General features: G+C 37.8%; 8 protein-coding genes across 8 annotated transcripts; 6 read left to right on the top strand and 2 right to left on the bottom strand.

The window, feature by feature from the left end:
* Positions 1-49: 49 nt before the first annotated feature.
* B0P05DRAFT_472320 (uncharacterized protein) lies at positions 50-427 on the bottom strand (the record flags this gene model as incomplete). Its single annotated transcript, XM_051574671.1, has 2 exons — positions 50-187; positions 236-427. The coding sequence occupies 2 exons, from the start codon at positions 425-427 to the stop codon at positions 50-52; spliced, it is 330 nt and encodes a 109-aa protein (XP_051433873.1).
* Positions 428-1,320: 893 nt separating this feature from the next.
* Positions 1,321-2,043, top strand: B0P05DRAFT_453979 (ankyrin repeat-containing domain protein; the record flags this gene model as incomplete). Its single annotated transcript, XM_051573916.1, has 1 exon — positions 1,321-2,043. A coding segment is annotated over one exon (723 nt), but the record flags the coding sequence as incomplete, so codon positions are not given.
* Positions 2,044-3,316: 1,273 nt separating this feature from the next.
* Positions 3,317-3,877, top strand: B0P05DRAFT_546004 (uncharacterized protein). Its single transcript, XM_051578715.1, has one exon. The coding sequence runs from the start codon at positions 3,481-3,483 to the stop codon at positions 3,643-3,645; it is 165 nt and encodes a 54-aa protein (XP_051433871.1). The 5' UTR covers positions 3,317-3,480; the 3' UTR covers positions 3,646-3,877.
* B0P05DRAFT_545998 (uncharacterized protein) lies at positions 3,878-7,047 on the top strand. Its single transcript, XM_051578714.1, has 9 exons — positions 3,878-4,144; positions 4,201-4,375; positions 4,427-4,856; positions 4,905-5,827; positions 5,874-6,142; positions 6,198-6,252; positions 6,313-6,544; positions 6,588-6,791; positions 6,849-7,047. Exons 1-8 carry the CDS (start codon positions 4,095-4,097, stop codon positions 6,680-6,682), a joined length of 2,229 nt encoding a protein of 742 aa, XP_051433870.1. The 5' UTR covers positions 3,878-4,094; the 3' UTR covers positions 6,683-6,791; positions 6,849-7,047.
* On the top strand, positions 7,017-8,043 carry B0P05DRAFT_545974 (uncharacterized protein). Its single transcript, XM_051578713.1, has 2 exons — positions 7,017-7,245; positions 7,291-8,043. Exons 1-2 carry the CDS (start codon positions 7,078-7,080, stop codon positions 7,969-7,971), a joined length of 849 nt encoding a protein of 282 aa, XP_051433869.1. The 5' UTR covers positions 7,017-7,077; the 3' UTR covers positions 7,972-8,043.
* Positions 8,044-8,613: 570 nt separating this feature from the next.
* Positions 8,614-10,319, top strand: B0P05DRAFT_545972 (uncharacterized protein). The gene is made up of 2 exons (XM_051578712.1): positions 8,614-9,135; positions 9,183-10,319. The coding sequence occupies exons 1-2, from the start codon at positions 8,637-8,639 to the stop codon at positions 10,292-10,294; spliced, it is 1,611 nt and encodes a 536-aa protein (XP_051433868.1). The 5' UTR covers positions 8,614-8,636; the 3' UTR covers positions 10,295-10,319.
* Positions 10,248-11,249, top strand: B0P05DRAFT_545971 (uncharacterized protein). The gene is made up of 2 exons (XM_051578711.1): positions 10,248-10,271; positions 10,341-11,249. The coding sequence occupies exon 2, from the start codon at positions 10,341-10,343 to the stop codon at positions 11,241-11,243; it is 903 nt and encodes a 300-aa protein (XP_051433867.1). The 5' UTR covers positions 10,248-10,271; the 3' UTR covers positions 11,244-11,249.
* On the bottom strand, positions 11,250-12,178 carry B0P05DRAFT_545969 (40S ribosomal protein S18). Its single transcript, XM_051578710.1, has 3 exons — positions 11,974-12,178; positions 11,881-11,907; positions 11,250-11,829 (listed from the first exon to the last, which is right to left on the bottom strand). Exons 1-3 carry the CDS (start codon positions 11,974-11,976, stop codon positions 11,395-11,397), a joined length of 465 nt encoding a protein of 154 aa, XP_051433866.1. The 5' UTR covers positions 11,977-12,178; the 3' UTR covers positions 11,250-11,394.
* Positions 12,179-12,193: the final 15 nt, after the last annotated feature.

The raw sequence follows: 12,193 nt of genomic DNA, 5'->3' as shown, positions 1-12,193 counted from the left end.
TATTCATTCTGCCTCTAGACATTTAAACCACATGTAAATAAACTCTTGTTTATTGATCTTTTTCATCATTTTCATCCTCATTGAATCCAGGAGGGTTCAATTCTTCATCTACTGCAGCACGTAACTTGGTATATTGAGCTTGACCAAGTGAGATATAATAGCTTGTCAACACATAAGCAAAATAAAGCTATTTTTAAGTAAATACACAAGAATCTTTTTGTGTCACCATACTCACATGAATGAGTCTAAAAAGACACAACAAGACAATGCTAACAATACTCTCTGCTTTAAATGAATCATCATGTTGTTTCTTGCCTTCGGGGTCATTCTCTAATTCAGCTAAACTGTGGTCTGTATAGACAAACCATTGTATTGCAAAATAGACAGTAGTGATAGTGCTTACAACAAAGTCAAACCAGTAAAACATGATATACCATTGGATAAGACTGTATCTTTCCTATGCTTATTGTTAGTATAAGTCACAAGTTGAGTACATTACCTTGGAAATACCATAAAGACCAGTAGCAAATGCACCTAAAGCTAGTAATGAATACACATGAACACAAACAACAATAGCATCACTATAGTCTAAAGCAATCAGACCGTAGAAGCCAGAGAGTTTATTAAGCTATCTGAGTGAGTCTTATTGTTCTGCATAAGATCTATGCTTACAAGTCCAAAGGCAGTAATCAACAAGACACCTAACAAGAAAGCACATGAGAGATTGCTTTGTTACAACAAGTCATTACCAATGTTGACAGGAATAAAGAATAGACAATTCCTAGAGAGTATCATGAAAAAAAAAAAAAGCAAAGAGAAATAAATGAAATGGTCACACACACCTTTTTTTTTTTTTTTTTTTGTTATTTCATAATGTACAAGTATGATTACCATTGCAAGATCTCTTCTAAAGTCTTTGATGAAATAAAGACTATGTTATTGTCCAAATTGCCCAACAACTCTCGCTTATTAGCTTTACCTGTTGAACTTGCTTCACAGATATTTATTTATGCTCAAAATCCAGCACTTGCTACCACCTGTGCTTATTTCTGGCAACTGAGCCAGTTTCCTGTAACCCGTGCTCGCTATTTATTGTATCGATATGGTCCTATAGCCGTCTTGGGAGAAACAGCCATGAAAAGAAAGATTGTAACACTTCAAGTAGTTCATTACCTGCTTCAGTCGGAAGGTGTTGATCCCACAGCCAATGGTGACTATTGGTTATATACACAGGCCTGTGAGTCCAACCAATGGCAAGTATGTGAATGGGTAATTGAAGCAACATCCCAAGACCCTTCTATCTTGTCACATTTATTGCATTTAGCAGCCTTGAAGGGTTCGATTCCAATAGTAGATTTACTGATACAGAAATATCATGTCAATATGGTTCATACCAATGGAGAACAGATGGTGCTGACCATTGCCTGCCGAGAAAACAGAGTAGAGTTAGTAGAGCATTTAGTCAAGACCTATGGATGCAATATACATGTAAACCATGAAAAGCATTTACGGAATGCATGTCTTTATGGCTATCATGATCTTGTACATTTCTTGCTGTCTTTAGATGTGGATGTTCATGCCTATCATGATGCTGCTATTCAAAATGCTGCTTATAAGGGATTCTCTTCAATTGTCAAGATGCTATTGGACGCAGGTGCATATGCAGACGCAAATCAAAATGCTTGTATTCAATATGCGATTACCAATAATGATTTGGAAACAGTGCAACATTTAATCCAAGCAGGTGTGCATCCACGATCAGATAATGATTGGCCACTTAGACATGCATGTCGGCGTGGATTGGATGCCATTGTGCTTTATTTGCTGGACTGTATAGGTGAGCATGGACCCAACGTACAAGAAGGCATGCCACTAGAAGAAGCATTGATGCATGGTCATGTCTCTATTGTTCGAATCTTGTTGGACCGAGGTGCAAATCCAAACAGTCGTAAAGCGATTCGAGGCCTAAGGTACATTGTAAATCCTAAATCAAAGACGCTGAATAAGGATACCATGATTAGCATGTTGACGAATGCTGGTCTAAAACGATCTTGTGAACCTTTATTATCTACTATGCCTCACAGTAAAGGCAATTTATTGTCCACTATTTTATCTTGGATCTAATGACACTGTACATAGTCTGTATACCCCCCCCTTCTCCTTTTCTTTCTTTCTGGTAATAATGAAAAGTAGATAAAATGATGATTGAATAAATACAAAAGTAAGATAATCCGACCCAATGTCAAACATGAGTAGACGATACGTATCTGCTAAGCAAAATAATATATATATATATATATATATATTGATTATTCTTTTCTAATCAGAGATCAAGCCCAGTCGTAACTGGATCCAGAAATATACTCAACAAGGTCCAGACTGCACTACTCTACCCATACTTGGCTATAGCTACAATGAAGCAAACGATTGTATTCGTGCTATTGAAGCAATTATTTACAGTATCAAATTACAAAAAGAACAAATCTATGTCTTTACGGAACCATGTGCAAATCATCTTGATATACTGCTTGAATGTATAATTTAAAGCATTGGTGAAAAGAACAGACGAATGCTCAAGCATACAAAGAGGGAGAAAGGTCCGTGAAGATGAAAAAAAAAAAAAAAACTCGGTCAGGGATTTTTGAAATGACCTAATTTAAGTCTGATCCAACCGAAATCAGGCAAGGCCATGTCTAGATTCTTCTAACAAAAAGAAAACGAGTTTACTAAGATAGAAACGTCGACTCAATTTGACCACTGCCTTCAAATTAGCATTTAAAGTTTGTGACACACTGTAATCAGTACAAAAGAGTAAATGTTGACTAGTAAGTGGGTACTAACGTATACACCATTAGGCGCGCAAAACATACACGAGTAAGGTGTACTACAATACTTGGCATTTTTAGGGCTAAAAAGAGCAGTTTTAGGGATGACCAACAATGAATGTTATGCAAAAGGAGGATACGGTGTTTCGAATATTGACCTTAAGCATCATAGAAAAAATAAATGATTGAGTGTAGATATACCATGATGTAAATTATATACAAACTGAGAATTTGGCTGGGAAATCCAAATGGCTTGATAAAGAAAAAAAAATGCATGCTATATAAAGCAATTACTTAGCAGAAATATGTTTGAAGACTTACTAGCCATACCCATAGTGAATTCACTTTTAGCGCACTGAGCACTGGGAAAATAAGCCTGGTACTTCCTTTTATGAATTTTGCAAAACATAAAAATGCCTTTCTCAAAACCCCCCCCTCCCTTCTGCTTAAGGAAATAATCTAGCGTCACCATTACCATAGATGGCTTCTCCCGAACTTGGGGAGACAGCTTGAAAAGGATCCAAGTAATTCACTACCAAACTGCTTATTTAAATTATGTTGTTCAAGCACACCTGATTTATTGAGTCTGGTGAATCAACTTTGCTCATTTTTTGTGACAGTAAACTGCCCAATAATCATTTATAGCCTAGGTAGAATGTTAATAACAATCCTTTATTATTTGAAAACATGGATAACACAGCATTATTTTTATCATCTCAAGAGAAAGGCTTTTCCCATTAAAAAGACTACTGTATATATCACAACATACGTAAATAAAGAATCCTCATTGTGTAGAATACATAGCATTCTTAACAGATAACTTTCTAATCAAAACGTCTAAATAACCCAACGCAGCCTTTAGGTTAGCGGCTATTTTAAGAACTCCTCTTTGATATCTGTTTTAAATAGAGTTTTGCTTTTCCTCTTGGCTTCTGCCTAAATTAATAGGTTTATTAAATCAAGATTAGTGACATTGCTGGAATTCAATAATGATTCCATCCAATTAAAGTGATTAAATGCAGCAATCTATTTTTTTCTCACTTTTCTTTTGCTTCTAGAGATGACTCTTGTCAGATCGTGTCTTGTCTTCTTATTACTCTTAAGACAATGCCTAAATTTGAGTGCTTGTGGCATGTAAGGACCTGCTATTGTTCATGAAATAATAATAATAATTCAACATGATACAGAGCTGTGCATAATGAAATTACTTTTCGCTCTTTAGAAAGCTTTATACCCGAAAACAAGCTTGGTCAAGCTTACAAGGATGACATGTTGTATTCACCCAGTTTTACACAAGCTGGTTCTTTCTTTCCAGATTGGTAAACGTCCTTTTTTTTTTTTTTAATATGTAACATACTTATTTCTCTGAACAAAGGGGTTATCAGTGTCTTGGAAACAATCAGCAATCAGAAGACGGTATAGTTCAAACGAGAACACTTCTATACTCATACCTTTGTTTAGCTCACTGGCCAGCTTTTATAAAAGAGGCCGTAAATTATATTCGAGATGTATATCCTATCCAGACTTTTCATACGAACAATCATGTGAGAGTAAGCAAGACATATCTAAAAGCGATTCCAAATTCTTAAAAAATTTCTTAGGGGCTGATATCGTTTGTTTTTGCCATCATGTCACATGGTATAGCCGATGTGAAATGGCACAGCTTAAAAGGCTTATCAGATTACTTTATGATTGCCATGGCGAACTCTGATTTCCATGGAAACGTTGAAGAGGCACATACGGCTGCTGATGCAGGTGCTGAATTTACACTAAGACACTCGAGTAAGCTATCTTACATCAATGAAACATGGCAAGTGCCCGTCAAAGATATTATCCAGATTTACAAGCGACTTTATGCTACTGAACCTTATGCTGGTCGTCGAGTTCCACTTAAATCGCACATTCAGTATTGTATGACTGCAGCATTTGCAGCATCAAAAGTAGATGTTGAATTCGGTCAGTTTATGTTTGGTTATTATGGATCCAAAAGCCCATTTTTAACAGAAGAACTGTATGATTATTTTAAAGGAGGTGAGAACGTACTGATATAAACATGAGATTTACATTTTATGATGTTAGGCATTGAAGACTTATCTGGAAGCGTATCCGATTGTTATTCAGAGCTTATTCATGCTTTTGAAAATGGTGCTACACACAGTTGGCCTGATTATTTGTGTTCAGACTATTTTTATGCAGATATAATGAGCTCAAATTCAAGATGTGTCAACAGGTATCCCAAGCCTAGGCTGGCTTCAGAATCTATCTATCGTGATTACAATCCTGTTACTGGTGTTTTTACTATCACTGTGAGAAAGAACGAGAAAACACTAGAACAAAATGAATCGCTATTGCCTTTAACTACTGCTGTACCACCACAAGATTATGAAACAAACAACAAACAAACTCCAATTAGTTTGCGCACAAATAAACTAAACAACAAGTGTTTATCCTTGGATCATGAAGATTTGTTACAGATTACACTTAGTATGCCAATGACTTCAGCTCGTGTTGGACACCAAATTGTATCTGGTGATTTTAATGGAAATAAGAAAACTGATATGGCTATTTCAGCTCCTTATTATGTTAATCAAGATACGCATCTACAATCCGGTGCTGTGTATGTTCTAGACAGTGCTGTTAGCATGATACCAAGTCGCCAGTCTGAACCTCATGTTGCTCATGATATTCGAGACTTATCACAAATAGTGCTCGAAGGCAATGTTCATCATGGTCGATTTGGTTGGTCCATGTTATCTATCGATATGAATCAAGATGGCATTGACGATTTAGCTGTTTCTACTCCATTCAAAGATGGTGGTGGCCGTATTGACATCTTTTTAGGTCAAGCCCATCTCGGATTATCTCGGCAACCAGGAATTCAAATTCAGCTTCCATTGTTCGACTTAAAAGGCACAGTGCTTGCTGCCATCGACGTCGATCATGATGGGCATCATGACTTGGTTGTTGGATGCCCATTATGCTCTGTATCAGGGCAACCCCAGGTAAGCATTCCGATTCTAGACTAGCTCTGTAACGTATTTCATTTAGGTGGGGGTTGTGCACGTATTTAAGAGTTTCTGTAAGACTTGTACTACATCAATACTCACACAGCCTGACATCAGCATTCAGAATCCTAACAAATCACCCTATGATCGTTTTGGTGAGAGTATCTTGATTGTCAAGGACACACTTCTGATTGGTGCTCCTGGATACTCTACTGGCACTAAGCAAAGAGTAGGCAGAGTCTATGCTTTTGATAGTTATCTACAATTAAGATGGACCATCACAGGTTCCAAGGAATTCCAGCAATATGGAAGGTAACGTTTTGTCTAGTTTCATCTGGGGTTTAACTTTAGTTTTAATTAAAAATAGAGTCCTTGCCACAGACGACAATAATGACATAGTGGTTATATCTAGTCCATCGGAGGTAAAGATACACACACACATATATATATTTATCAATGATCACGCACTCACTTCTTTGCAGGAAACAGTGGTTGGGCTAAGAAAATACTGGCAAGCAGGTGTGGTCAGACTTTATAAATGGGAGCGGTTGCAGCCACCGAGGGAAGAAGTCGCACCAGATCTTGATACAGAACGTGGTATGATGAGTATGATAAAAGGTCGCACAAATGCAGGTCATTTAGGTCAATCACTATCAGTGTTTAGCAATGAGGATGGAGGTGGTATCTGGATTGGTGAACCCATGTCTGAGCAAGGTAAGCTATGACCGATGTTAATTCTTGCTAACTCCAGTTTCAGAGAATGGAAGGATCTATCGTTGGTCTTTTGATCAGGATATGGAATGCATAAAGAACAATCAGGTCCTGTTAGTAAGTGTGCCTGAAGCGGACTAAGAACGTCCCATTTACTTCATACTTTATAGGCTCGTTTTGGATCTCAGATCGGACCATTAGGTACTGATGCCGTTTGTATTACATCTCAACGATATGGTCAAAACGCACGGTAGGGAGTACAAAAGCGTTGTGTTTTATTTATTCATTCGTTATTGTTTTTACTTAGATATTCTGGAGCTGTCACTCTGTTACAAAAAAAGAAAAAGTGATTGGAATAGCTTTCCTTTTATGCATGGTTGTCCTGAGGGTGTTTAAAAAAAAATTTTTTTTTGCCCTGGACTGACTGCATGACGCTGTCTATATGATATATAAAAAGAATCGCCCCCCCTTCACATTTTAAAATAAATATTTTTTTCTTCTCTTTACTTTTTTTTTTTATTTATTCATTCAATTAAATGCCTGCTAAAAAGACATCTAGAAATAATTCTATCTCATCAACAACATCATCTACAGGTCGTCGATCTGAGCCAAAGCAGTTTCGATGCACAGGCTTTGGTAACTGCAATATGGTCTTTACTCGTAGTGAACATTTAGCCAGGCACGCACGCAAACATACAGGAGAGGTAAGAATAAAGTTCAACTAGAATAGTATTTAACTTGTTTGACAGAAACCATTTCAATGTGTATTCCCTGGCTGTAACCGCATGTTTAGTCGATTCGACAATATGATGCAACATGCTAATACACATACTCGTCCCAAAAAGAAAGAGCCTTCTGAACCTCACAAATCAAAAGACAACACTACTTCACCTAATGACTCACACATTTACTTTCAATCGCATTACCCATCTCCACCGAAACCACAACAAGACGAGCCTTATTCTTATCCGTATCATTATCTGGATCAACCATTAACATCATCACAACCTGTTTATTACTCGTTGACTACGCCACCACCACAATTTCATCCTGCATCCCTTCTTGAACCTACTGCTCCTGTTCATTCTCATCCCACTGCATTCACATCAACAGAATCACTAAGAGAGGCATCTGTGGATACAGACGATGATAGTCGACAACAGTTACTTTCACCTATCACAACTGAATTTGAAGATAAATACATCAATATTGAAGGTGTTGATATCACTCATGATGAATATGAGGCACTCAAGGGATTCAGTCGATTCTGTAGTGAACCCGTCGTCTATAAAAGGCGATTATCACCTACATCAGCTATTTTATCAAAGAACTCTAGCCCATGCTCTCGTATTTACACCTTTCGTCAGCATATTCCTATCAATCATGAGTCCTTTCAGCGATCTTCTTATTTGCCAGATGGCGTCATTTGAAAAAAAAAAAAATTTTTTTGTTTATCTTGTAAATGCATGTTTGACAGCACAATTGTAATCATTTCATCTTGTAAAATATATTCATAAATTTGTAATAAATAATTCTTTCTTGTATTCAATTAAAAAGGAGTGGAATATGATCTCCTTATTTTTTTTTCTGTATGTGAATTTATCAAAAACAATGACGATTACAAATCATTTCTAGTAATATACAACATCAATTTTTAAGTTTTTCCGAGAAAAAAGTAACCCTTTTCTTTTTAGATTTGAACCCAGTTATGGTCTAAAGAGAACATGCAGATCAAGAGCAACTCTTTTATTTCGAAACAAGCTATTTTTTTTTTGATACATTTTAAGAGAAAAACGCTACCATGGTAAAAGGGTACCTTAAATTCTTTTTTTTAAAAAAAAAAGCATATGACTTTTTAATACTAAAACCTTGAGAAATGTCCCTGTCCTTTACATTAAATCCCTCCCCCTATGTTTTACTGACTAGATTCATATTAAAAAAAATACCACTTGCTTTGACATGATTGCCTCAATGGATTGATAGATGTCACTGTTAATCTCGGACTAGAATCGGCCATGTAATTTTCTCGGTAAATGAGCGGCATGTGATTGATATATAAAGCAGAGCATCTTACAAAAAGGAGAAATCACAAGTAATGAAGCCTTATGTTTTAATATCTTCCTTCTGGTTATGTGCATATGCTCTTGAACCAACAACCATGGCTCTTGAGCCCAAAACAATCCACTTTTCTTCTACAACAGGTGGACTTAGCCATATTGCATGGGTACTTGAGATAGGACAAGTACTTGCTGAACGCGGACATAATGTATCTTTCTTGACAACCGATATGTATACTAAATTTGGATTATCTTATGCGCCCCACATCAAGACTATTTCATTAGGGCCTCATCTATCTAAAGTTCAATTCCGCGATTTGTTTGATACTCAAGAGACTGTGTCCACTCGAGTTACTCTTGCCTACAAGACAATGGTGCAAGATACTTATAAAAGAGATTTTATGGCTTACACGGATATATTTACTAATTCTAACACTTCACTTGTCGTGTGTGATCAAATGGCATTACCTTGTTTTGATGCAGCCAAGGCACTCAATATACCTATGATTATGTACATGACCATGAGTCTATCTGAAGGTAAATCAAAGTTCTAGAAACAATGCTTCGTCTTATGCTATGACTAGATACAAAAGCACCTTTTATTAGTTCAAATCATATTTCAAGCCAACCGACCACATTAGATCAAAGCTTTACAGAGAGATTGTACGACCGCTATGTTATGACTCCGAAATTCGTGTATCGGTATTTGCCTGTTGCAAGAGCGATTCGAAAAGCACGCCAAGAATTAAACATACCAGATTTTGACCCTCTTGCACGACACTCAAACGCAATCAAAATGGTCAATAGTTTCTGGGGTATGGATAGTCCAAGACCTGTGGGTCCCTTAGTAGAATATGTGGGTCCTATTATTAATGCAGTATACGACTCACTGACACAAGACTTGTCAGATTTCATGGATAATCATAAGCGTATCGTCTATGTTGCATTCGGGCAGATGTATACGCCCAGTAAAGAGGAGTTTCAAGTGCTATTGACAAGTTTGGTAGAGGCTTACGAATACAATTTTTTGGATGGCTTTATATGGTCATTGTCTCTCAAGGCCCGTCATGATTTGCCCGAACAGGTCACGACAAGTTCTGGAAAAGTATACAGAGTACAAGACTTATTTCATCATCACATGGATCTAAGATTTGAGCCTTGGTCTCCCCAGTTTGCTATTCTTCAGCATGAACACTGTAAGCTGTTTATTAGCCATGGTGGGTCCAGTTCTGTGCATGAGTCTCTTTACAATGGTGTTCCTCTTTTACTTCACCCTTTCACAAGTGACCAGCCCTCGAATGCGCATAATATAGCAAATGCAGGTGTAGGATTAGTGTTGGACAGAAAGAGTCATAACCTGACTGACACACTTGAGAAACTAAGCAGCATTCTACAGGACAAAGACGGGCAATTTGCATCCAACATGAAGAGCATGCAAGCACTGGTTCAAATAAGAAGCCGGAAAAAACGCTATGCAGCTGATATGATTGAAGAGGTTTTATATTCCGTCAGAAACAAGGATGATATTTGGCACAGAAGACAAGTGGATGCCACCATGTCTTGGCTTAAGGCAACGAATTGGGATGTGGACCTGTTTGCCTTTGTCAGCGTCATTGTAGTCTATCAGATAATCGCACATGCTTGTGCCTTTTTTAAGCTTGTGTTTGTACCACCTATGAAATGGAAAACAGAATAAAATCGGTCAAATTTTCTTTTTTTTCTTTGTTTCTTTTTTTTTATACATGTCAAACAATCATTTGATTATTTTCATTACTGGCGCCACAGTAGGTCTTGGTCGATTAGCTGCCAAAAAGTGTCTTCAATTGGGCCATACGGTCATTATCACCGGTCGTTCAGAGGAAAAACTAAAGGACGCTAAACAATGGATTCTGAAAGACTTGCAACCTGAACATGAAAAAAACTTACATGGTGTTGTGATGGATTTGTTGGATACTCCCTCTATGAAAAAAGCCGTTGAAACAGTAGGTTCGCTTGTGCCTTCGATTGATGTGATTGTCCATAATGCAGGTGGTACTCGTCGTGAGTTTTCACAAATACAAAAGATTGAAAGCACAGTCTATATGAATGCTGTTGCACCTCTTTATCTGAACCAGTTATTGCTGCCTTTGATTGAAAAGTCTCAACATCCCTCCAAGCGTATCATCTTTATTGCCTCTCAGATCCATAATCCTGAAATCAATGGTGGTGGAGGTGGTGAGTCACGCAAAATCCCAAAAGATGTTCATATCGACGATTTAGCGGGTGACAAAAAGTCGTGGGATTCAATGAAGTATTACAAAATGTCGAAATTGGCCGTGATTTGGGGAGCCTTTGCATTGGCTGAAAGATATCCTTCAATCAAGATTGTGGCTATTTGCCCCGGATTTGTGCCTACTACAGAACTTGCTCGTAACTCAAGCTATGTCCTCAGGGTAGCCATGAAATATGCCATCTCCAAATTCAATTTTGCTACTTCCGAAGAAGATTCCACTGACTTTTATATTTCCCATATCACAAACCCTGATCTCAAGACTGGCACCTATTACGAAAAGACAAAAGTGGCTACTCCTTCTGTAGACGCTTTAAACAAGACCAAACAAGAAGAGTTTTATCAACTTGCTGAAAAGACAATGCAAAGCATGTAATAAAGATGTTCCTTTTTTTATTATTATTTATAAAGAACTGACATTGTCCATGCAAACCCAAAGAAAAAGTAAACAGAATCTAGTAGATAACGTATGAGCATTTCATGCATAAATATATATATATACACACACACACACACAAAATAACTTACTATTTCTTCTTGGAGACACCAACGGTACGACCACGACGACCGGTGGTCTTGGTGTGTTGACCACGGACACGGATACCCCAGTAGTGACGAAGACCACGGTGGTTACGGATCTTCTTCAAACGTTCAAGGTCTTCACGGTACTTGGTATCGAGAACGTTGGAGATAACTTGAGTGGACTTGCCATCAACAATATCCTTTTGTCTGTTAAGGAACCAGTTGGGGATCTTGTATTGAGCAGGGTTTTGAAGGATGGTGACAATACGTTCCAATTCTTCAGAGGAAAGTTCACCAGCTCTCTTGGTGAGATCGACATCAGCCTTCTTACAGGCAATGTTGGCGAAACGACGACCAACACCCTTGATGGAAGTCAAGGCAATCTGAATCTTGACACGACCGTCGACGTTAGTGTTAAGAAGACGAATGATGTGTTGGAACTATAAAACGTGGTAAGTCTTTTTTGCTACCGTAGCGTCAGGGTTACCTACAGTAGTTCTTTCGGGAACGACGAGAGACTATGGGATACATGTGTGAGCAACATCCATCCATCCATCTGTTATTTATGTTGTTTTCTATCTTACCATGGCGTTGAGATTGCAACGAAAAAGGAGGACCTTCTAGTGGGCTAGCAAATGAGCACACCTTAAAGGCCCCATGGGTCTCCTTCTTACTCCACGGGCAATGTGCTCCTGTTCGGTCCGAGTAAGATTCGAGCCGCACAAACAATGAACCATGCAATAAAGAAAAAAAAATAGAGGGGCTGAGCCACTATTTTTTTTTCTTAACTACCCCCTTCTTTCA

Source organism: Gilbertella persicaria, assembly GCF_025201335.1.
Source record: "Gilbertella persicaria strain CBS 190.32 chromosome Unknown B0P05scaffold_25, whole genome shotgun sequence".
In the NCBI taxonomy this organism is placed as follows: domain Eukaryota; kingdom Fungi; phylum Mucoromycota; class Mucoromycetes; order Mucorales; family Choanephoraceae; genus Gilbertella; species Gilbertella persicaria.
Note: the sequence above shows the minus strand (reverse complement) of the source record. Positions and strands in the feature narration are given on the sequence as shown.

Coding starts and splice junctions, on each gene's coding strand:
- B0P05DRAFT_545969 (XM_051578710.1), bottom strand. Junction 11,830..11,880: donor TCGTTCCCGAAAGAACTACT/GTAGGTAACCCT, acceptor CACGTTTTATAG/TTCCAACACATCATTCGTCT.
- B0P05DRAFT_546004 (XM_051578715.1), top strand. CDS start 3,481: ATGTTAATAACAATCCTTTATTATTTGAAAACATGGATAACACAGCAT.
- B0P05DRAFT_545971 (XM_051578711.1), top strand. CDS start 10,341: ATGTCAAACAATCATTTGATTATTTTCATTACTGGCGCCACAGTAGGT.
- B0P05DRAFT_545974 (XM_051578713.1), top strand. CDS start 7,078: ATGCCTGCTAAAAAGACATCTAGAAATAATTCTATCTCATCAACAACA. Junction 7,246..7,290: donor CACGCAAACATACAGGAGAG/GTAAGAATAAAG, acceptor CTTGTTTGACAG/AAACCATTTCAATGTGTATT.
- B0P05DRAFT_545998 (XM_051578714.1), top strand. CDS start 4,095: ATGTTGTATTCACCCAGTTTTACACAAGCTGGTTCTTTCTTTCCAGAT. Junction 5,828..5,873: donor CTGTATCAGGGCAACCCCAG/GTAAGCATTCCG, acceptor TATTTCATTTAG/GTGGGGGTTGTGCACGTATT. Junction 6,143..6,197: donor GAATTCCAGCAATATGGAAG/GTAACGTTTTGT, acceptor AATTAAAAATAG/AGTCCTTGCCACAGACGACA.
- B0P05DRAFT_545972 (XM_051578712.1), top strand. CDS start 8,637: ATGAAGCCTTATGTTTTAATATCTTCCTTCTGGTTATGTGCATATGCT. Junction 9,136..9,182: donor GACCATGAGTCTATCTGAAG/GTAAATCAAAGT, acceptor TGCTATGACTAG/ATACAAAAGCACCTTTTATT.